The sequence below is a fragment of the Mustela erminea genome, chromosome 14, assembly GCF_009829155.1.
Source record: "Mustela erminea isolate mMusErm1 chromosome 14, mMusErm1.Pri, whole genome shotgun sequence".
NCBI lineage: Eukaryota > Metazoa > Chordata > Mammalia > Carnivora > Mustelidae > Mustela > Mustela erminea.
Window position 1 is genome coordinate 44,817,844 of NC_045627.1, and position 24,389 is coordinate 44,842,232.

At 42.8% G+C, this 24,389-nt stretch overlaps 1 protein-coding gene across 3 annotated transcripts; it reads left to right on the plus strand.

Moving 5' to 3' along the window:
- Window positions 1–1,023: 1,023 nt before the first annotated feature.
- Window positions 1,024–23,879, plus strand: CPHXL (cytoplasmic polyadenylated homeobox like). 3 transcript variants are annotated; one of them, XM_032313017.1, is made up of 7 exons: window positions 1,024–1,053; window positions 2,124–2,487; window positions 8,402–8,601; window positions 11,334–11,853; window positions 12,610–12,703; window positions 21,104–21,260; window positions 23,749–23,879. In XM_032313017.1, the coding sequence occupies exons 2-6, from the start codon at window positions 2,382–2,384 to the stop codon at window positions 21,126–21,128; spliced, it is 945 nt and encodes a 314-aa protein (XP_032168908.1). In that variant the 5' UTR covers window positions 1,024–1,053; window positions 2,124–2,381; the 3' UTR covers window positions 21,129–21,260; window positions 23,749–23,879. The 3 variants fall into 3 exon arrangements, with proteins under 3 accessions (XP_032168908.1, XP_032168907.1, XP_032168909.1); XM_032313016.1 differs by lacking the exon at window positions 1,024–1,053 and adding an exon at window positions 1,105–1,365; XM_032313018.1 differs by lacking the exons at window positions 1,024–1,053; window positions 21,104–21,260; window positions 23,749–23,879 and adding an exon at window positions 1,105–1,365 and having other exon boundaries at window positions 12,610–13,688.
- Window positions 23,880–24,389: the final 510 nt, after the last annotated feature.

The following is a 24,389-nucleotide window of genomic DNA, read 5'->3' on the forward strand; positions in this document are numbered from 1 at the left end:
CCCCTCAACCACCTCAGAGCACCCGCTTACTGCCCCAACAGACTGGGGGAGCTATCAAAGCCAGCAGAGGACCCATCTACAGCCATAACTCGCTGACATGACCTCCCATGATTTCATCTGCCCTTCAAGTCTGTTGGTCCTCATGCTTTCTTTGCTTTGGGTGGTGAGGCATGATCTACTTTGGGATCAAGTCAGAAACATTGGGCTCCAGTTCTACCTCAGCCATCAACACACCCAATTAATGCCTTTTTTTTTTTTAAACTAAACTCTGAGAGAACTGCTGATTGTGAGGCTTGAACTCATGACCCTAAGATCAAGAGTGTCATGTTCTATGGACTGAGCCAACTGCGCGCCCCTTAATGTGCCCAATTAAAACGCTTACTATTATCTACTTTATGTTTCTCTAGGCATTTCCCTATTTTTAGAGTTTGACCTCTCTGTGCTTCAGGTTCCTCATATGTATATTAGGTATAAGTAATATCTATAAACAGTGGGCTCTACAATTTAAGTTAATGTATGAAAAATCTGTGTTCTTTGGGCCTGTCATGTAAATTTAAATAGCAGATTGGTTAAATAGACAGGGGTCCATGGGGGCCCCTCTGAATTTTGACAGAAGAATCTGAAACAGCTGTCAAACAGACCTTGCGTTGCCCACACCTAGATCATAAAAAACTTTCTCCCATATATTTGGGAAAGTTGTACAGTTGTGCAGAAAATGCCAGTGGCCTGCAGTTTCCTCATCTGTAAAATGGAGGTTTCTGTTATCTCAAAGGACTGTCTTGGGGATTAAGAGGAATTAGCAAATGCTCTAACGCCCATAATCTTTATTCAGCATTGATCTCTGGTCTCTCCTGTCCCAATCTCGCCCTCATCAGGGTTAGATCAAGCACTGTGGATCATCTGTGAACCATATGAAGCTTCTGTCCTCACGTAGCCAGCACTCTGTCACATAATCGGGTGATAGTGACAACCAAGAGGTTAGAGGTCAGACTGCCCCTGACTGTCAGAGGCTCACCCTGGGGTCTAAACTTCTCTGCCCCCAGTGTTCCTCAGGTCTAAGCGGGGGTGGGGAGTGGGGGGGTGGTGAGGGGGGGTGTGGGGTGGGGGTGGAATAAGGCCTATTTTGTCAGGGTATTATGGGGATTAAATAAAATTAGTTTCAGTTGGTGCTTTAAAGAATGGAAATCAGGTTTTGAAAAGGTCGATTTGGGGATGTGATCAAGAGGCGTGTCTGGGGCGGGGCTGTGTTGTAAGGTGGGTCTAGGGTGGGCACGTCAGGGGTTTATTAGCGCGGCTCCTCCGGCGCTCCAGTCACTTTATCATTCGGAAAGGCTCCCGAGTAGAGGCTGGATGAGGCTCCCAGTGGTGAGTTTCTCTTGGGGGAGGCAGCCTCCTGATGTTCTAGTGTGTTGTGGGGCTTTGAGCTTTCCTTTTTTCACAGTGCAGGCCTAGAGGCTGGCGACAGCTCCTGTCACTGATGTGACTGTGGTGCTCTGCGCTAGATTCGGGTGTGGGACATTCTGAGATGCTTGGGTATTTAAAGATAAAACTTTGGTCACATAAAAGGGATTTCTTGTCAATTATATCTCAACAAAACTTGGGGGGGGAGATTTAGGAAAAAAAGACCCAACCTTAATCAATAACAGACAATAAGGAACTGGTCTTGGAGAACGATTTCTTATATTTTAGGTGTACAGAAGTATTTCAGGGTGGAACAGTATGTTTAGGCTTCACTTCGGAATAAGGAGGGGCTGTTGAGACCAGTGGAAGGGGAAGTTTCGTGAGATGAGATAGGCCGTGTTGCTAGATCGCAGAGTTGAGTGACGGGATCGCCGGGTTCTTCAGACTCTTCTCTCTTAATTTTCATGTATGGTGAAAAGTTAATGGGATAAAGAGTTTAAAAAATGGCCCAAGTCCAAACAGCTATCCTGGAAGAAATGAAGTGGCACTGGGATTTTAGTTTTTCCTACTTCACAAATAAAGCATTTGATATTCCGTGAAGTTCAGAAATCATTGGGAACTTTGCAAGCTTGGGATGTAGGAGAGACTTGATTGACCTTCCTGTTCTTTGAGAAAGTAGCTTCAGAAAATATGGGGATCTTGACTTTGATTTCTTTTTCTAGATGAACACTTACAGGAGGCGAGAAGGCTCTGTGTTCTTTTCAGCTGCACCTTGTGTCTTTTGCGTGGTACTCCAGTGAGTGACATGTGAGTCATCTGTCAGAGGCCTCTCAGATACCCACTGGTGGATCCAGGAGTCCACGGGGTCCCATCATCATCTCTGTCTCAGAGGCAAAACTGCATCAGAGTGATCCCGAAGCTGTGGTGGCCCAGCTGCAGTGCCAGTAGGATGTGGAGCCTTCCATGAAACTGCTGTAGAAATGGCCCTCAGCCCAGCGTCAGGAGAGCAGCCAAAGATGCAGAGTGTGGCCTGGGAGGACGGTAGCCTTCAGCCCTGCCCCGTGAGCCATCAGCCTCAGAGCACAGGTAGGTGGACTCCAGAGCCCTGCTTCTAAGGGTCTGTGATGATACAAAAAAAGTCTGCTTACTTGCTACTTTTACTGAGTTTTTATTTTTTGCTTATTTTTTTTTTTTAAAGATTTTATTTATTTATGTGAGAGAGGAGAGAGAGCAGAGACTATGAGAGGGGAGAGGGTCAGAGGGAGAAGCAGGCTCGGACTCTGGGATCATGACCTGAGCCGAAGGCAGTTACTTAACCAACTGAGCCACCCAGGTGCTCCCTGAGTTTTTATTTTTAATGAATGTGCCCATTTGCCTTTCAGAGACGCTGGGAAGTCTTTATATAGATTGGTGGTGAGCGGCAGGGGGTAGGAAATGTGGTCAAACCTCAAACCAGATCTACCCCTATCCACTGCCCCCAGTCTTGGCCATCTCCAGATGGTCTCCCTAACCAAAGGCCCTGAGTACCATTTTGCCGTGGAACAGAGTGCTCTCTTGGTCCGTTGTTAGTGTCGGGTGTTCCTAAACCCTGCAGAACTTGGAGTCTCACACCAGAGGCTCAGGCGGAAGATTATGGATGTGAGAGTGATCCGGCTGTGACATCTCTTACCCCACTGATCACCAGGCTTGATTCTTGGCTGATCTGGATGCCAGGCCTGTGCCCCTTCCTCCCTTAAACACTCATCTGCCTCCCTCCCTAAGCTGCGCATTCCTTTGGAGGGGTCAGCCTTCCCCGATGGAGGAGGACCCTTCTTCGGTGAAGGCTGTACCAGTACGTGGGCTCCCCTGCTAGTAGCTCCGAACAAGCCCTCAAACTGGAGATCCTTGACTCGTCTCAAGGGCAGTGGGGTAGGAAAGTGATGGGAGATTTTAAAAAGAGTGCTTCCTTTTACCTTACACCAGCTTCTTCCTCCCAGCAGCCGTGGATCAAAGATTTAAATAAAATTTCGGATCTCAACTATTTTGTTTATATTTCCCATGAAGGAAATTGCCCTTTGGGCTTAGGCCAACTTGGACCGGGTTAATGTGGGAATCCATCCTGCTCCTTATCTTCCGAGGCCCTGGGGTTTGCGGAGCCCAGCCTGTGTGTCTGCTGTGAAAGCCAGATTCAACCTTCAGCCTCTGCCTCTTTTTGCTCATGCCCTTGGGCAACACCCTTACTGTCTTCCAACTTCTGTTACTTCCCAAGGTAAAAGAGGTGCATAATAACTTCCCTAGCACCCTAAGTAGGAATTATGACACCGGGAGCAAATAATTCTTGGGAGAGCACTGTCTCAAGGGGTGAAATGATACGCTCATCGTCACCCAAAACCAGGAAATTTTTGGTCCAGAGAGATTGATTTTATGAAAAACGAGAAATGGGGGCTTCTTTCCCTGATTCCTTCTGGCCCTTTCTGTTGATTTGTAGGATTGGGCTCAGCACAGAGGAAATGAACAACATTGCTGGGGGTTCATTAGCTTCCAGGTTTTGCAGGGGTCACTCCGTACTGCCCTCCTTTTAATACTCTTCTGAGGAAACACAGGAAACAGGAAGAAAATTACCATCATTAATAGTGTTTTCAAGACCTGCTTTGTTCCCTGGATTTTTTTTTTTTTCCTATAGCTGCCACTCTAGTCTTCACTCCCACAAGTGGAAGTGTCTGCGTGTTACACGCGGGCTGTGAGTTGTTCTCCCTGGACGATGCCCTCCCTGCAGACAGACTCTGCATCTGTCTCTTCACTTGCACAGCAGGGAGGGGCTTTTAATGAAGAAGGTTGGATTTGGAAATTCCAGGGTAATTTTTCTCTTTAAGCCATCCGTGGCCTTTGTAGGCCTTCTTGGGATTATTTCAGACCAGGTTAGGGAAGCCTGGGGCTTTTTTGACATCTGCTGTGTTGATAGGGATGGAGACTCAGGGCTAGGAATCAGCCTCCCGAATGCTCTGTTGTGGCCTTCCTTCCTCTCCTGCTTCCAGTTAGTTAACATCTTTGGCTCTGGGTAATGGGTGTTCTGGAATTCAACACGGTCGCACCATTCCCCTATAGTCTATATGAGTTTCTGGAAGAAAAGGGCCAACAGTTATGGTGTTCTTAATATGAGCCGGGATTTATTCAAAATGCTTTGGATGAATTGTACATCTAATTTTTTCTTCATGGCTCCATGCTATAGATCTGCTTACGCCATGTGACGTGGAGGTATGGAGACACAAAAGAGGTCCAGTAACTCATCCAGGAGCAGTTAGGAAGGACTTGAGTACCCTAGGGCCTCAAGTATTTGGAAATGTGTGGGGGCAGTTTTTCGTTCTCTGACTAGAGGGAGCCACTGGCAACCTTGTAGGTGGGAGACAGTGCTTCCATGAGGCAGGGTAGGAGTCCCTTTTTCAGAAAGCATTGATCCCAAATGCCAGGGGCTTCTCTGAGAATTAGCCTTGGTCTTTTTTTTTTTTTTTTTTAATAATTTTTTTTAAAATTTTATTAACATACAATGTATTATTAGCCCCAGGGGTACAGGTCTGTGAATCACCAGGTTTACACACTTCACAGTACTCACCATAGCACATACCCTCCCCAACGTCCATAACCCAGCCACCCTATCCCTACTCCCCCCGCCCCGCCCCAACCCTCAGTTTGTTTTGTGAGATTAAGAGTCTCTTATGGTTTTTCTCCTTCCCGATCCCATCTTGTTTCATTTATTCTTTTCCTACCCCCCAACCCCCCCACGTTGCATCTCCACTTCCTCATATCAGGGAGATCATATGATAATTGTCTTTCTCTGATTGACTTTTTTTTTTTTAAAGATTTTATTTATTTGACAGAGCACAAGTAGGCAGAGAGGCAGGCAGAGAGAGAGAGAGAGAGTAGGAAGCAGGCCCCCCCGCTGAGCAGAGAACCCGATATGGGGCTCGATCCCAGGACCCCGGGGGTTAAGGACCTGAACTAAAGGCAGAGGCTTTAACCCACTGAGCCACCCAGGCGCCCCTCTGATTGACTTATTTCACTGAGCATAATACCCTCTAGTTCCATCCATGTCATCGCAAATTAGCCTTGCTCTTAATAATACATGTGCCATGTTTTCACCTGGGAAAGAAACAATGAAGGTGAGAAGGAAGAAAAAGAACTTTCTGGTGAGTTCAGGAATTCAGAAGCATAAACTGGGTCTGGTAGAAAGTAGAAACTGTGCTCAGCAGTTTAAAGGGCACATATTGTGGGACGCCTGGCTGGCTCAGTTGTTTAAGCCTCTGGCTCTTGAGTTTGGCTCAGGTCATGACCTCAGAGTCCTGAGAACCAGCCCTGCCTTGGGCTCCCTGCTCAGTGGGGAGTCTACTTGTCTCCCATTCCCTCTGCCCTCCCCCTGCTCACTCGGCGCACACTCTCTCTTAAATAAATAAATCCTTTAAAAAAATGAAAGACACATGTTGGGCAGAGACAAACTATGATGAAAGTTTTCTTTTAAGGGTTTGATTTGTGCTTCTCTAGTGATTAGTAAAATTAAACATCTTTTCATATGCCTGTAGCCATTTGTGTATCTTTGAAGAAATATTTATTCAAGTCCTTTGCCCTTTTAAATCACATTTGTTTTAATCTTGAGTTGTAGGAGTTATTTATGTATGCTGGATATTAACCCTTTATTAGATATGATCTGCAGATATTTCCTCCCATTCCTTAGGTTATCTTTTCAATCTGTTGACTATCTTTTGATACATAATTTAAATTTTTGATGGAGTCTGATTTTTTTTTTCCTCTTGTTGCCTGTGCTTCTGATGTCCTAACAAATGATTGCCAAATCCAATGTCATGAGATTTTGCCCCTGTTTTCTCCTAGGAGTTTTCTATTTTAGTTCTGTTGGGGTGCTTGATCTGTTTTTGAATGTTTGTATATGTTGTAAGGTAAGAGTCCCAAGTTCAATTTTTTTGGCAGGTGGATATCCAATTTCCCAACCCCATTTGTTGAGGAGACTATCCCTTCCCCTTGAATGGTCTGGGCACCCTTGTCAAAAACTGTTTCTACCATATATGTGAGGTTTATTTTTGGGCTCTCTATTCGATTCCACTGGTCTACCTCTCCATCTTTATGTCTGTACCACACTTCTTATTACTCTAGCTTCGTGGTAAATTCTGAAATCAGAAGGTGTGAGATCTCCAAATTGCTCTTTTTCAAGGCTGTTTTGGCTATTCAGGGTCTGAGATTCCAAATGAATCTTAGAATGAATTTTTCTATTTCCACACAAAAAAAATACTATTGGAGAGGGGTTGTTGCTTTGAATCTGTAAATCACTTTGGATAGGAGAACCTGGAAGGTTCTGTCGGGTAAGCATCTGCCTTTAGCTTGGGTCATGATTCCCAGGGTCCTGGGATCGAGCCCCAAATAGGGCTCTTTGCTCAGTGGGGAGCCTGCTTCTCCCTCTGCCACTCCCCCTTGCTGGTGCTCTTGTGTTCTCTATCAAATAAATACATAAAACCTTTTAAAAAAATCACTTTGGATAGTACAGACATTTTACCAGTAGTTAGGTGTCCAATCCATGAACATAGATATACCTGTTTATTTGTTGTATCTTGTTTCATTTGCTTCAGCAGTGTTTCTCAGTCTCAGTAAGTTGTGTTTCCAGAAGTCTATCCATGTCTTCTAGGTTATCCAATTTGTTGGTGTAAACATTTGTTCATGGTATTCTCTTACAGACATTTTTATTTTCATGACATTGATTGTAGTGGCCTCATTTCTGAGTTTTTTTTTTCCCTTGGTTAATCTAGGGAAACATTTATCAACTTTGTTGATCCTTTCAAAAGAAAAACAACTGTTTTGTTGCTTTTCAATTTTTTTTTTCTATTTCATTATCTCTGCTCTCATCTTCAGTAGATCCTTTATCTTCTGAGTTTGGATTTAGTTCTTCTAGTCTCTTGAGGTATAAAGCTAGATTGTTCATTTCAGATCTTTTTAAATGTGCTTGTTTAGAACTGTAAACTTCTCTTTTAGCAATGCTATCATTGCATCCCATAAATTTTGGTGTTACATTTTTCATTTGTCTTAAGGTATTTTCTCATTTCACTGTGGCTTCTTTAACCCTTTGGTTGTTTGAATTTATTGATTAGTTTTCAAGATTTGTGGGTTTTCGAGTTTACGTTCTGAGATTGATTTCTAGTTTCATTCCATTATGATTGGGAGTGGGGAGGAGTGTGATTCCAATGTTACTGAATTTAAGACTTATTTTGTTGTCTGACATGTGGTCCAGAGAATGCTATTTGTGTGCTTGAGAAGGACGTATGTTCTGCTGTTAGATAGAGTGTTCTGGATTGTCATGTCCCACTAGCTTATAGTGGTGTTCAAGTCCCCTGTTTCTTTGTTGTCCTTTTGTTTGGTTGTTTTATCCGTTATTGAAACTGGGACATCGAAGTCTGTTGTTATCGTGTTTCCTGTTTCTTCCTTCAATTTTTGTCAATGGTCACTACATATATTTGGAAGTTCTGAGGTTTGGTTCATAAATATTGAAAATTGTTTCAGCTCCTTGGTGAATTGACCCTTTATCATTTTATAATGTCCTCCATGTCTCTGAACAGTTTTCAACGAAGTGTACCAACATGGAAATGCAGATTTCCTATTTAATCTTTGTTTTCCTTCCCCCACCCCACCCCCATACATCTACATTGTGGGTAGATTATTATATCACACCCATTATTGCATGGGTGTGAGCTGACTTATTTTGTATTTCTTCAGTTACTAATGAGGCTGAACATTTTCTCATCTATCTTTTCCCCTATAGTGTGTGACTCTTGGGCTAAAGAAACTCTTCCATATCCTGGCTCAAAGATAAGCATTTAACTCATTAGCAATCTTATAAATAGGTATGAGGTGCGGCTTTACTTTCTAAAAATTTTATTTTATGACTCGTTAGTCAGTGAATGATCCTTTTTTCCCCCCTCTAGATACCATCAGTATTCCCCCAATGCTTTTGTTTTTCCCTTTATAGGCTTTTCAGGATTCCCGAACGTAGATCATAACAAAGTAAAAGAAACAACAGGGAGAAGAATAAACAGAAAACCAAGACGTAAATTCACTAAGGATGAATTGTGCCTACTTAATCACGTATTTGAAGAAACTCCTTACCCTGATTTTATCATTCGAAAAAAACTGGCTGAACAACTGTGTTGTCAAATATATGCGATTGATGTAAGTAAAATTTTCAAAGTTTTTGTAGACAATATGGGGAATGCAACAAATTAAGAAAAAGCTTAATAAATTAAGAAAAAGCTTAATAGTATTTCATCACATGGGACAAAGTATTGACATTTGGGTCACTTTTCTTGTTCATCTCAGTGTGGGTATGAATATGTTCTCTGTTTCCTGGAAAAATCTGACACTGGTGAGGCAAGTTTGGAAGCAGAAACCAGTCAAGAACATATTGCAATTATCTCAAATCAGGAGGACAATGGTGGTTTGGACCAGGCCATTGGTTGTAGTACAGACAAGATGGAAAGACTCATGATTGTTTGCTAAGAGAGCTCTGCATTCTGTCTCATAGCGTATGCAATAAAGAGGGCTCCAAAATGTTGGCTTAAGCAAATTGAAGATTGAAGTTGCATTTAATATAGGGCCCAGGAATGGAGGTTTTATGACAGACAGAAGCACTAAGAGTTTCACTATGGGCACACGATGTTTGGTTTGCCAATTAAACTTCCAGAGATGGGAAGTGAACAGTTGGGACATACAGGTCTGAAGTGCAGGAGAAAGGACTTGATAGGGTCCCCCCAACTGGCACAATAGCTTTAGTGGTTGCTTCACAACTATTTGTTGCATGAGCCAATATCTTTATAAGTTTTATTTATTTAAGTAGGCTCTACACCCAACATGGGGCTCAAACTCAGGACTCCCACCTCAAGAGTCACGTGCTCATCTGACTGAGCCTGCCATGTGCCCCATCATGAACCAAATCTCAGCTACAATTTTGGGAACCATTGATGAATCATCAGCTGTATGAAATTATTAGAATTGTGATATTTTTATACACACAATTATCATATTTCTCTTCCGTTATTGTCCATAAATCACTTGATTGATTGGTTGCTCGACAACAGGAAGACCTAAGTAGCTTCGAAGGATACAAAGTACAGGCAGATATAATGGAGTAATGATGTTCAATTGTAAAAGTTTCATGAACTAGAAACATTGTGAGGAAAATACAAACCAGCGATTCCATACAAATAAGTAGAAAATCTGAATAAGTAATAACCAGGAAAAAACTGGGTGGTCAGATACATAAACATTCTTAGGCCGTGTTTTCTTTTCTTTCTTTTCTTTTTTTTTTTAAATACTGTGTTTTCTTTACATTTCTGGATCCATGACTTGGGTTTCTCAAGTTCAAACTATCTTTTTGGTTTTTTTAAAAGATTTTATTTATTTATTTGACAGAGATCACAAGTAGGCAGAGAGGCAGGCAGAGAGAGAGGAGGAAACAGGCTCCCTGCCGAGCAGAGAGCCCGATGTGGGGTTCTATCCCAGGACCCTGAGATCATAGGGCAGAGGCTTTAACTCACTGAGCCACCCAGGTGCCCTCAAACTGCTTTTTAATCTTTATTTTAAAAATGTATTCATTGTCCATACTTGGCTGAGGGATAGTTTTATAAGAGGATTCATAATAGGAAGTTCACACATGAGTGTTCAAATTAGAATTGGAGGCACATGCTTAGAGAGAAATGTCTGTGATGTGATCTGGAAGCAAACATGGCTTGGGGGAGGATCTTAGGAAGCTGTTACATTAGAGGAAGTGAGCACACTTGCTTTTTGGTTGAGTCTTCATGAGATGATCTTCTAATTGGCCCTATGACATCTGACAAACTGACTCTTGCAACTCTGCTTTCTGTAAAATTATCAATGTTGGGCAGTTGCCAGAATGAGTGTTTGGAGGTGTCAGATTCACTGCGCATAGAGTTTTGTTTTAAGCAATCATCACGAGTGAATCGGAGATCCTTCCAGCTTCAGTGCTACTAATGGCCTCAAGCATTCCTGAACTTGGAGACAGAGGGGATTCCAGGAGTGTGCAAATGGCCAAAGGCCCCCCTCAGACACTGTTACCCATGCTACAGGACTAACTGACCTACCACAACCATGGCTTATTAGAATGGATTGTCTCAGAAAGCATTGCATCATTTCCAACCCACCCCCACAAAGTCCTAGGGATGATGGTTGGCGTGTATAACTTACTTTAGGGAGGAAAAAAAAAGGGAGACTGGAAGTCCTAAGTAGAATACATAAGGTCACATCACATACACAGTCAAGTTATGAGACAAGCTCTTGCCTATGTGTAGCCTCAGAAAACAAATTTCGAAACACGATTTAGAACATGTGGAGTCATGAGTTCATTCTGGTGTGGCAGCTTGAGTAAAAGTAAGTTGTATGGGGGCAGCACTTGGGTGGCTTGGTTAAGCATTCGACTCTTGGTCTCAGCTCAGGTCTTGATCTCAGAGTCCAGAGTTTGAGTTGCACATGGGGCTCCACCCCTGGGCATTGAGCCTACTTGAAAAGCAAAACCAAAAAACCAAAAAAAAACCCCAAAACACTTGTGGTGTGGGGAAAATTCAGTGTGCTTGGGGAACAGCTGGGAGTGAGTTCTGTCTAAAGGCAGAGGAGGCTGCCAACAGGTTGGGGGCGGATTTGGAAAGGTTTGCAGGGACAGGAGTGAGGTGGTTGGGCATTTGGAACTATGCTGCATGGCTTCATCACCACAAGTGCAGCCCAGGAAAGAAGGCCTTTATTTCCTACCTCTCACTTAAGGTCAGGAGGAGAGTCACTGACGAGACACTGAGATGAAGCTGAACTATGATCTCTCCCACCTTATGGAAATGCACCGTGCAATGATACCGGATAAGCCAACCTGATAAATCATGAGTCTCTTTTCTCTTTAGAACTGGTTCCAGAACAGAAGAGCCCGCCTGCCACTGAAAGAGAGACAGAGAATATCCGCTGCTAGGAAACTGCACGCGTTCCCTATCCAGGATCATTCACATGGAAGCCTCCAGAACCCCCAGGCAGAGTCTCCCATCGGGGCCCTGGAGCAGACCTGCTCCTCTACCCTGAAGGCTCTTCTAGGAGGCACGGACTATTTCTCTCCTGAGACACAATGGGTTCCCAGTCAACAGGATGGCTCGGGGGACACTGGGGTCCCAGGCATTAAAAAAGAACTGAGCTGTGCTTCGGAGTATCCGGGTGACACAGGGAGTAGATTGTATCCCAATTTTTCATCTTACAGCTACGGATCAGTGATCTGTCTTCAACCTTCTGCTTCCATGCAGTATTTTGAGAAGCATGAGCCCAGCACCGGGCAGAGCTGGAACTCGAGGGCCTCCATTCTGCCACAAGTTCATAGTCAGCAAGAGGAGAGGTGGCAGCAACAGCAGGCCTGCTGTCCTTACCCACTGTATCAAGGTCAGCAGCAGAATGGCTACTTGCTATCCTCTACAGCAGCCTTGGCTTCAGAGGAATCAAGACACATTGTGTTCCAGGATCAGCTGATTATGCATCTGAATCCTGGGGATTCGGGGCAGCAGGTGCCCTTCCTTCAGTCACAACAGCAGGGCGGAGGCTTTCAAACCAGTAGTGGTCAGGTCTCTGCTAACACACAGTGAGCAGGAGAAGGCAGCAGCTTTGGGCTGATGGGTCTGCAAAGGTCCACCACTGGGACCAAGGATGTGGCTCCAGAAAATGGTTCTAAGCTTCAGAAAAGAACAGCCATAGGTCATCATCCCGTGATCATCCACACAGCAGCCCAAGGCAAAGGCCTCTCTAGAGCCTGAGCCTAAGCCCTGTGTTCAGGGTAGCTCCATGAGCTTGATGGTCCTCCTAGTAGGGCGGCAGTGTCCCCCAGGGCTCAGCCCCTGGCTGTGCAGTTCATAGTGCCTTGGAGAAAAGCTGGACTAGAGTCTGGAGTAGAAAACCAGCCAACAGGGAGAACACAGGTGTCAATGAGCAACAGTTTGGGCTTCAGTAAAAAGAGGCTCTTAACACAGCATCTGCCCTAGATATCGTTCCCTCCCCCCACCTCAGAGACAAGATAGCCTTCAAGAATTCTGAGGATACAAAGAACCCTCCCCTGCACTTTGCTGGGGCGGGGAGGGTTGTGGGAGTGGAGGTTGCCGTTGGGTTAGCCTGCAAGGCTGCTGCAGCACATCTCTCTACTCACAGAAGCAGGGCAGCAGCCACATGTCTTTGCTGGAGCCCTGACTACAAAGGCCATCCCAACAATGTCAGCTTGGTCAACGAGGAGGCAGCCCCTCAGGTGAGACCAATTGAGGGAGGCACTGGAAGCAGAGCTCTGAAGAGCCCCAGGGTGATCCTGTACCCTAGCTGGCAGGCAGCCCTCACCGGTCCTCTTGGCTGAGAGCTGCTGCCTGGGAATTGATTTAGAGTGTGGATGGGCACCAACAAGATCTCACAAGATCTGAGAGTACCCAGTTGAGCATTTAAAAGCTGTGTTGTTAAACCAGTGTTTTTGAGGACTAGCCTGGTCTCTGTGAACTTCCAACTTTGAAATGTTTTTCATAATTTTGAGCATTAGGGTACAGAATCATTTCTCAAACATTTTGGAGCATTTGCTGTCAGTCTCCTATGCTTTCCCCTACACTGTGTAATGTGTTTTAACGTATTTTAGATTTTTAACCCAAATCCTGTCCTATTAATTGCAGAATAAAGCATGTCTCCTACGTCTTTTTCAAGGCAATCCGACATGCAGATCTATTTCATTTTGCAAATACCTCCCATCTGTTACTACAGATCAGACTGAGAGTAGGTGGGGAATTAGCAGCTGTGATGAGTATGATTTGCATAGTCACTTTGCACAGCCACTAGGAAATATTCCTAGTTAATATTCCTATTGAAGTTGTAGATGTTTGGCAAGTCTGCTACAGGATGTATCCTTTAAAGAAACTTGCATGTACTTACACAACATAGCCCCCGAATAAATATCACATAAAGTAATAATCCCGCACAATTCAAAATAATAGACCAGAACTGTCTAGCTGAGAGTTCTGGTATACAATGTTCAGTAAAAAATCAAGTTGCCTAATTTTTATAGCATGATGTTTATAAAAATGAGATAAGAGCTTCATCAATAAATAGCATTGGTTATTCTTGGGTACACATATATGCAGCAAGAACAAAAACATGGGCTAGGTTTATATTCACTGAATCATGGAGAGTTGCAATAGGCAAGGAGGAAAATACCTTTTATATTATGATGCATAGCCTATATATACTGAGTTACAGCCAGGGGTAGCGTCATTGTCTACATTTCCCATTTCACACTCAGTATGATATTTACTATATTATGTATTATCAGTTTCTGCCAAAGGAATCCATTTACTTCTGATTGGCTTAGTTTATTTCCTCCTGTACAGATTTTGAAAATTTCAATTCCCTTTTTTCATTGATTACCACAATATAGTTTCTAATCCTATAACCTGTTCATGTAGGGATTTAGATAGATTTTTCTTATATTAAAAGAATGTTTGGGACGCCTGGGTGCTCAGTGGGTTGAGGCCTCTGCCTTCAGCTCAGGTCATGATCCCAGGGTCCTGGGATCGAGTCCCGCATCGGGCTCTCTGCTCAGCGGGGAGCCTGCTTCCTCCTCTCTCTGCCTGCCTCTCTGCCTCCTTGTGATTTCTGTCTATCAAATAAATAAATCTTTTTTTTTTAAAAAAAAAGAATGTTTGTGTTCTTGGAATAACCCAGTTAGGTTATGAGGTATCCTTATGAATTTCTGGATTAAAGATGCTAATTTTTTTTTGGTTGCTAATATTTTTAGTAAGATCATGACATCTGTTCATGAAGGAGAAGGCCTCTAATAATTTTCTTTAGTGACACTATCTTTAGGGGTTTGGATCATGTTAAGATAGCTCTGGAATGAATTATGTAGGCCACCACTCATCATTTAAAATCTTGTGTAAAAATTTATCCCTTTATTAAAGGAATTTCCTAATGAATCAGTTTGGTCTGATGTTTTCTTTATCAGGAGAGTTTGGTCTACTAATTGTGTGTTTAAATGATTATAGGACAACCATTTCTCCTTGAGCTATTTTTGGCAAGTTAAATTTCTCCCTCAATATCCATCTCACCTGAATTTTCAAATTTATTGCCATAAAGTCATTGGAAACATCCTCTTTATGCGTAGAGCATATAGAGTATGAGTAGTAGAGTAATGTATTTTGCATTTTGCAGTTCAAATTTGTACTTTTATTTTTCTTCTTTGTCAGAGGTTTGGAAAAACCCAGGTAGTATGTATGGAGCTTGTATTTCCCTGTGGACAGGACTTCCCCAGGCCAAGGAGGGTGCCAGGAGTCGGGTCTGGGTGGGTGGACGTCCCTGTGGACCAGCTCAGAGGAACCTCTCAATTCAGCCTTGAGCGGTGGATCCTGCTCCCCGCAGGGCTATCAAAAGGCACCTGCTCCCTTGAGGTCCCCGCCGCCCTTCTCAGACTCCCACGTGCGTGCATCCATGTGTGTGCCCTTGCGACAAAGGCGTCCAGCCAGGAGCTGGTGCAAGTTTGGGGTCAGACTCCAGGCTGGGGCTTGTGGGGCTTTCTTCTGCAAGAACACTCCATCCAGCCAGTGTGCGGAGTGTAGCACGGGGACTCAACAAGGGAGTCCTGTCCCTCTCTCACTGCTGTGCCTGAGAGCTGGGGACCAGAAGTGTCAAGTTCTGGCTCTGGGTCAGGTCCAGGTCCCTGGAGTTGTCAGGTGCCTCCTGTGAACGCCTGTTGAAGTGGGGCGGAGACTTGGGTGCCAGAAGCCACTGTTTTGCCTCTGGAGCAGGAACTGGATTTACTGGTTCATGATCTAGCTGGATCTTAGACTTGGGGGAAGAAGGTCAGAGCATCCTTTCGGTTTGGCGGGAGAGTTGGGACTCACCCGCCAGGCCTGGGTAAGAATCCACCAGCCATACTGCCGTTCAGCAACAGATCTCATTGGGAGGGTAAACAATTTATTTATGAATGTTTTTCACATTTTCTGCAAAGAATGCTTAGAATAGGATTAAGTCCTGTGTCAGGCTCCCTGCTTAGTGGAGAGCCTGCTAAATCCCTCTGCCCCTCACCTAGCTTGTGCTCTCTTTCTCTCTCTCTCTCTACCTCCCTCTCTCTCTTTCTCTCTCTTTCTCCCTCACTCTGTCAAATAAATAAATAGATGAAATCTTAAAAAAAAAAAAAAAGCAAAGGCAGTTTCATTTAAAAAAAGAAGAAGTATAGGCTTTACAAGAAATGGTATTCGAAGACCTTAGACATCTTCATGGAAAAGAATCAAGGAGACAGCTGTCTCACACTCTATACGAAACTTAAATTATTTCAGTTGGCAAATATCAGATCCATTTTCGTAACCTGTAGAACTCCTTCTACATGTATGTTGCAAATCTGGGAAGGTGACTAGTGATCCTAAGAGCTCCCATCTCTGACAAATCCTGAGAATCACATAAGGGAAACAGAATCATCCTGGGAAATGATTTAAAAATAAAACTAATGGCATGGTATCAATGTTGTCAAATTGTTATATCAGAACCTTTTCAGACACATTTGTACCACTAATATGTGGGTGTGTATGCACACACACGTGTGTCTGTTTTGATTTCCAGATAATTAATGAACGTACAGTTCATATTAGGCACAATAACTTATGCTGGTTGTACTTCGATGATAAATACTGGGGTTGGAATAGTCTGACCCTTGTGTTTTAGTGTCTAATAGGTACCTAGACACGCTATGAAGGATATCCATTGCATGGCTGTTTGTAGTAGTGTGACACTGGTGTGTTTGCAGATATAAGCTATGAATTAGATCTGTGTGTCCTGACCTCATTCTAACACCTTCCAGTGCAAAAAAGAGAAAGTGAAAGGCTGAAAAGTTGTACAATGGAACAGAATGCAATTTGATAACACAATGAAGTAATATCTTTTCAAGGATATTTTTGTTGTACAAAAGTAGAACCACACACACCCTGCTATATACCAACATAGTCTAGAAACGATCACTTCAAAAGAAAGGAGAAAATAGAAAATAAGGATAATTTTAAAAATTGAGATAAAATTGACATGTAACATTGTGTAAGTTTAAGTGTACAACACATGGAGTTGATACATTTATACTGCGGTGTGACTGCGTTGTCACATTAGCTCACACCTCACTCACGTCACATCATTGGCATTTCCTCTAGTGGTGGGAGCAGCTGAAATGGAATCTCTTAGCAAGTTGAGTGCTTGCAGTGGAGCTGTGTTGTCTTTGGTCTCTGTACTCTATTAGTTCGCCAGGATTTATGCATCTATTAGTTTCAGACGTGGATCCTTACGCCCCATCTGTCCTGCCCCCTGCAGTGGCGGGCCAGTTTATATTGCCACCAAGGGTGCACGAGGGTCCCGCCAACCATGTTATTGTTTCCCTGAGTTCACTGAGTTGTTTGTGTTCTCTTGAATCTCATGGAGTTTCTTAAAATAATTACTAACAAAAAAAAATTTCAGATAACTTAAAGCTCTCCTTTTCTTTGGGGTTAGTTACTTGACAATTACAGTGATGTGGTGGCATCATGTTTCCTTGCATTTCGTGTCTCTGCTGGTTTTGCATTGATGGCTCTGCACAGTCATGTCCTTCGGTCTTTTTAGACTGGTTTCTGTGGGGAAAAACTTCCACCAGGAGGTGGTTCTGTGGATGCTGGTGGGATGCATCGTCTCTGGCTCCTGGGAGGGCATGGTGGTAGCTTCACCAGTGGCATTTGCTGTTGGACAGATAGCGGGAATCTCCTGGGGCTGACATTGCAGAGGTCATGCAGGAGGCCTTGGTAAGTAATGTTGCTGGGGTCCTCAGAGGTGAAGGCTTCTTGGGTTCTCCTGTTCTTCTTTTATCTGCAGGGTGAAGTGGCTCTGGCTGGTGGGGCTGGGGGGAAGGCAGCAGCATTGGCCCGGGCCTGACAAGCTGCAGTCATGGCTTGGACCCAGGGGGCAGAGTACCCTGGCAGCACAGCCTGGGGATGGTAGGTCAAAGTCTCAAATCTGGCCCCAAGGGGTAGTCATGAGTCAGCAGCAGTATGCTCTGATGGTATAGGTGGTTCACTAAAGCCATGTTTGGGGACCTGGAATCAGAGCAGTAACAGTTCAGAACCATGAGTCGACACGTGGGTAGGACGCAGCAGTGGCCACACAGGAAGGCAAGGACAGTTCAAAGCCATGTCCTGGGACTCTGGCCCCAGCCAGCAATGAGGAGTCAGGGCCATGAGCAGAGACCTGGGGAGTTGGGCTCAGTGCTGGCAGTGCTCTCGGGCAGTGATGGTCCAGAGTCATCACCTGGAGTTCTACAGGCTCAGGGCAGTGGCAATGCTCCTGGGTGATGACCTGTCAGGGCGGCAACCTGAGTGCATCATGGAGCTCAGGGGAACAGTGGCAATGATGAGTCGGAGCCATGACCCGGGACCCAGGGGAAAGGGCTCAGGGCAACAGCTGGCTAGTCCTCACAATGACAGTTCAGAGCTGCAACCTGAGATCCAGTGGGTGGGTGCAGGCCAGAGGCCGCTCCTGTCTGAGGGGCTGTGGTATTTTGATCCCGGAGAGTGGGGCACAGTGGCAACTGGGACTTCTGGGAGCAAGCCTCACCCCAAGTGACAGCCCCAGCATGTGGAAGTAGACACAGTGGCGGGGACTCAGGCCGTTCCACCAGCTGGGAGCAGCACTGCAGCAGACTGTGAAATGCCTGGGTAGCAAAGCCTGCACGTGTCCACAGCAGTGAGGCTCTCCGGGGTTCTCCTGCTCTCTTTCTCCCCCTGCAGTGACACTCCTCTTAGGGGATCCCTTGTGGTTCCAAGCTGCTCTTGACTGGCGAATGGGAAGATACAGGTTAATGCACTTCCCATAGTCTTCAATGTGGTTCTTTTCAACTTTTGAGGTCTCCAGGCTTTTGGCTGCTTTTTAAAGTCCAGAGCTTTCTCTGAGCTATTTTTGGGGACATTTATTTATTTTTATTTTTCCTCATTTTATTTATTAAAATAAAGAAAAATTTTAGTTCCAGTATAATTAACATACAGAATTATATTAGTTTCAGGTGATTAATATACATTCAGATGTACAATCTTATACATTACTCAGTGCACATCATGATAAGTGTGCTCTTAGTTCCCTTTTACGAACCATGTCACCCATCCCCCACCCACCAACCGTCTGGGAACCACCGCTTTGTTCTCTATAGTTAAAAATCTGTCTTTTGTTTGTCTCTTTTTTTCTTTGTTTTGTTTCTTAAATTCCACATATGAATGAAATCATATGGCACTTGTCTTTCTCCAACTGACTTATCTCAGTTAGATTTTTTTTTTTTTAAAGATTTTATTTATTTATTTGACAGACAGGGATCACAAGTAGGCAGAGAGGCAGGCAGAGAGAGAGGGAGAAGCAGGCTCTTTGCTGAGCAGAGAGCCCGATGTGGGGCTGGATCCTTGGACCCTGGAATGATAACCTGAGCAGAAGGCAGAGGCTTTAACCCACTGAGCCACCCAGGTGCCCCTCAGTTAGTTATTTTATTAAAAATTTTGTTGTTGTTGTTGGGGGAGAGATGCACATTGAGACTTCCTAGTTCACTATCTTGCTGATGTCCTCCTCTACCTTTTTTGGTTCATTTCTTCTTATGGGAATTTTAGCGCATGGTGTCTTTAAAGAAATTTGTCAACTTCATCTAGGTTATCAGATTTGTAGGCAGAGTTTAAATTTTTAAAATTTTAAATTTAATTAATTTATTTTAAATATTTTATGTATTAATTATTAATTTATTAATAAATTTATTTTTAATAAATTATTTTATTTTAAATTAAATTTATTAACTAAATTAATTGATTAATTATTAATTCATTTTTAAATATTTATTTATTTTATTTATTTTTGAATATTTTATTTATTTACTTGGCAGAGAGAGAGAGAGAACAAGCAGAGGGGAGTGGGAGAGGCAGAGGCAGGCTCCCCGCTGAGCTGAGGTGCCGATGTGGGGCTTGATCCCAGGACCCTGGGATCATGACCTGAGAGCTGAAGGCAGAAGCTTAACCGACTGAGCCACCCAGGTGCCCCCGTAGGCCGATATTTTTTTTAAAGTATTCCTTTATTAGCTTTCAAGTTATCCTCTAGCTCAGAGATACTGTTTTTGGTCTACCAATAAGCATTGATCAAAAGCATTCTTCATTTCCATTATAGTTTTTTCATCAGTAGCATTTATTTTTGGTTCTTTCTAGTTATTCCCTGTCTCTGTTTACTTTACCCATCTGTTCTGGCATGCTATCTACTATATCAGTTAGAGTCCTTATAATATTAATCACAGCTGTTTTAAAGTCTGGGTTTGATATTCCGATATCCCTGTCAAGTCTGGTATTGATGCTTACTCTGTCTCTTCAAATTGTGTTTTCTCTCTTTCTTTTGTTGTATGCCTTGAAATTTTTCCCAGCTTTATTGAGATGTAATTGACATACGACATTGTGTAAATTTATAGTGTACAATGTGATGATTCTATATATATATATTCATTGGGAAACAATTATCAGAATACAGTTAGTTAACACATCCATCACCTCATGTAATTACCTTTTTTTTTGTGGTGAGAACATTTAAGATACTGTTTTAGCAAATTTCATGTATACAATACAGTATTATTGTAGTCAGCATGCTGTACATTAGATGCCTAGAACATACTCACCTTATAACTGAAATTTATTCCTTTTGATGGATATCTCCTCATTGCCCCCAAGCCCACCACTGACTCCAGTCCTGGGCAACTACCAATCTCCTCTCTCTTTCCATGAGTTCATCTTTTTAAGATTCCACAAAAAGAACATAAAATATGTAAGATTTTCTTGGTAGCCAGGCATCGTGTGCTGGGTAAAAGGAATTGCTTTACTAGACTTTTAGTAATATGGTAGTGAGGTGTGGGCCGAGGGGAAGCATTCTATCCTTCTATGATTAGGACTTAATCTTTTTATTTTATTTTATTTTAATAAACATATAATGTATTATTAGCCCCAGGGGTACAGGTCTGTGAATCACCAGGTTTCCACACTTCACAGCACTCACCATAGTACATACCCTTCCCAATGTCCATAACCCCACCACCCTCTCCCAACCCCCCGACCCCCAGCAATCCTCAGTTTGTTTTATGAGTCTCTTGTCTCAAGAGTCTCTTATGGTTTGTCTCCCTTCCCATCCCATCTTGTTTCATTTATTCTTTTTCTATCCCCCAAGCCCCCCACGTTGCATCTCCACTTCCTCATATCAGGGAGATCATTTGATAGTTGTCTTTCTCCAATTGACTTATTTCACTAAGCATAATACTCTCTAGTTCCATCCCCATTGTAGGACTTAATCTTTTTATAAGACTATGCCTCTGGACTGTGGGATTCACAATTGTTTCTTGGATTCTTTTGTCTATTGTAGGTGGGAGAAGATGGGTAGGCTTCTCTCACACGGAGGGCTAGAGCTGGCGGAAGTTAGGTGTTCACCTCTTACCAGGTCAGGTTCAGTTCTGATAGGATCTCAGCAGGCTAAGTCTGATAAACTAGTTCTTCCTGAGTGTAAGTTTTGTTAAGAAGAACAGGATACTCTGTTGTATTTAAAAAATGGTTTCTTTTGTCCTCCTCCTGGCAGAAGCACAAGGTCATTTGTCTATAATATTTATTGTCAGAATTTCGTCAAGCTTCCAGAGATAAGTCTCATGATATTGTGGTGCCCCTCAACAAAATACCAGCAAACCCGGTTGAACAGCATATTAAAAGGATCATATGCCACAATCAGTTGAGATTTATTCTTGGGATGCAAGGATGGTTCAACGTACCAAATCAGTAAGTGTCATGTAGTATACTAACAGAATTAAGAAAAAAAATCAAATGATCATCTCAATAAATGCATTTGACAAAAATTTGACAATAATTGTTTTTGTGGGTTTTTTGACAATACATGTTACCCTTGAAAAAATACATCATCATTTCATGATAAAGACTCTCAACAAATTATATGTAGAAGGAATTTACCTCAACATAATAAAGACCATATATGACAAGCCCACAGTTTACATCATACCTAAGAATGAAAGGCTGCCCCCAAGCATTAATTGGACAGAACTGCTAGAATGGTGTAGCTATCAGAGGACAAATAGCCCAAATCCCATACTGAAATATTTTGAATGGCAAGATCAACATGGAAGTGGAAATAATCTGCATTTATCCAGTTTTCAAAGAGATACCTGGAAAAAGCACAATTATATCAGAGAGGCTATGTTCCAACTGCCAACGAATATCTCAAAGCAACTTTCTAGGGGAAAATTCAGAGATCAGGATATTTTATAATATCAATATGCCTTTGACTATGGGGACCTCAGTTTGAGGGCATACAGGGAAGAACAATATTTCTTTCTCTTTATGCTCATGTTCCAGATGACAGAGATAGCATTTACTGAAATCCTAGTAATAAAAGTGTATTCTGTGGGAACATGTGGTGATTGGTGGGTTGAGTGGTGCTGGGTTCATTTGAATTGATGTTGAGGAGAGAATGTCCAGGAAACAGTGTGGGATGACATTTACTCTGCAATGGTGCTCTCCAATGTATTCATTGCTTCCAAGTTTCCACTTGTGTTTAAAGCTTCTTTTCTGATAATATCTGCAGTAATCAGTCTAGAGAACTGATGTAAATTTGTGCACAATGCCCAGGACATAACAGCAGATCCACAGATATTGGTGTCTTTAGCATCGAAGCCTTATCATGAGTTATCAGATTTTCCGTAGAAAAAACCCAGAAATGCATCCCTAGACTGATTCCAGGATTGAGGAAGCAATGATAGCGTTTCATTGTTTGTCAACAATTATGTTGTGGACCATTGTTTCAAAGTTAGGTATTGGGTTCCCAATAGCTTCCTTGTTAAGAGTTGACTCTAAATGCAGAGAGGGGAAAATGGAATGAATATGTGTCCTGTCCGGTGTATTGTTCATTACTTACTGCCTCCCAGTTTCTAGAGATCTTATCAGAGAAGACTTTGAACAAAACACACTTCCTATTTTGTAATCCTATCACCAGGAGGAGATAATGCAGGTGGAGGGAAGACATGCAGACATTTACAAAACCAAAGGTTATAGATGAGGAGGGAGAGGAAGAAGCATCAGGACACCTATTCATTGGTTAAACTGTGAGGGAGGATACAGTGGGTTAGACCAAAGTATCGATCAAAGATTTTCTATCTGAGAGGCAAAATTCAAGTGTATATTATGTGACTAGAGGCTGGTGTTCTGAGCAGATGGGATTAAGTTTTGAGGCCTCAATATCTTCTACAGGGAGGATGAGGTCTTGACCTGGTGCAGATAATTCTCTTAACAATTTGTCAGGTGAGTTTAATTTTATAGGGAGGCTACTTGGCTTAATGGCTTTGCTGAGGCCACACGACTTCCGGTAATGAGTGCAAGGAAGTAGCCAGCGCTTAGTACATTATTTTTCTCACATTAGTGAAAGTCTGCATATTTTTGGAGCTATCATGCATATGAGTAGCATACACTTAGCCTGAAAAAGTCTTTGCCCTCATAGATGAAGACTTTGAAGAATGCTTTTAGGTCAGATGATTTCTTTTTTTAAATGTACTCAAACATTCAATAATCACGTAGTCACCCTTGGGCATATTTGTACATTAAAGTGGTTGGTGTCACAACAGCTCTGCCACAAATGCTTTTCCATGAGCTCAGAAAGGGAAAAAAAAAAGCTGGAAATTCATGATACTATTTTTTTTTTTAACGCAGCGGTGTTTTAGGGAGTTGGCTCATAGTAGCTCTTGAGAACATATTCAGGAATTTTGCAATTCCGTTGTTAAACCATTTGCAGTTTAAAATCATGGAAATCAGCAAACACTACCAATGAGTACTTTTTACTTCAAAGAGCTGGTTTACCAGTACACCACTAGATCTGAGTGTCTGGCAATCAAAAATCATAGTCTATAAATAAAGATGAACAAATCCTGGTCTTTGAATTGTGACTTACGTGCTATCATGCTGGAAACAAGGAGGTTTAGGAGTTAAGTGATCTGCTGACTGTGGTCCGTAATCATTCACCATAAAGTAGGCATCTTCAAAACGCTTTTCATTTGCCTTTTGCAAATTCTCACATAATAATTCTTTGTAGAATCAAGTATCAGTGACATGTTAGGCATTTAAATGAATTAATAAACTTTGTTCTATCAGATGTACATATGTTCTATCTCATGTTTTCTGCTTTTGTTTGAAAAGGAAGGGTAACGCCAGTCAATTTAGTCATCTCCTCATTGAGGATATTTTTATTTCTTCCTTTTTCAAGGTTTGCATCCCACCTGCGTGTGGGGGAGAGGCGGCCAACTTCTTCAGGTGGGTCGCTTCCATCTCGGCTCCCACACGGAATGAAAAGACTTCCCATCTCTCCTTGAGGCTCACCGTCATGATGTTCTCCTCTTTCCCATATGCGTCCTCTCCGTTTTTCATCATTTATTTGCCTTCTGGTTTTCTTTTTTCTCTCATTCTTTTTCTTCCTTGCTTTCTCTTCTTTCCACATTGCATATCTTGTCTTTATCTCTTTCATTCTTCCTTTTCTCACCCACATCTCTCCATCATCTTCTGGGTTTTTTTATAAATTTTTATTTTTCCGATTTTATCCCACAGTCGCTCCTCCCTATGAGGTGTCACGGCACAATGTTAGGAGAGCTGAATCTGGAGTCCGGGCTTCCTGGGCTGAATCTCAGCTCTGTCCCTTTACTAGATGGATGACCTTGGGATTATGTTTGGACCACCCGCGTTTCCACGTCCTCACCTGTAAAGTGGGAACAAAAACAGCAACTTTCTCTTGAAGATTCAACAAATTATCACAGGTAAGTTGTTTAGGAGTCTGCATGGCCCATAAAGGGGCCTACTAATTTAATATTCTACTATTAATATTCTCGCTGCTTTCCATCCTTTACCTGTAGC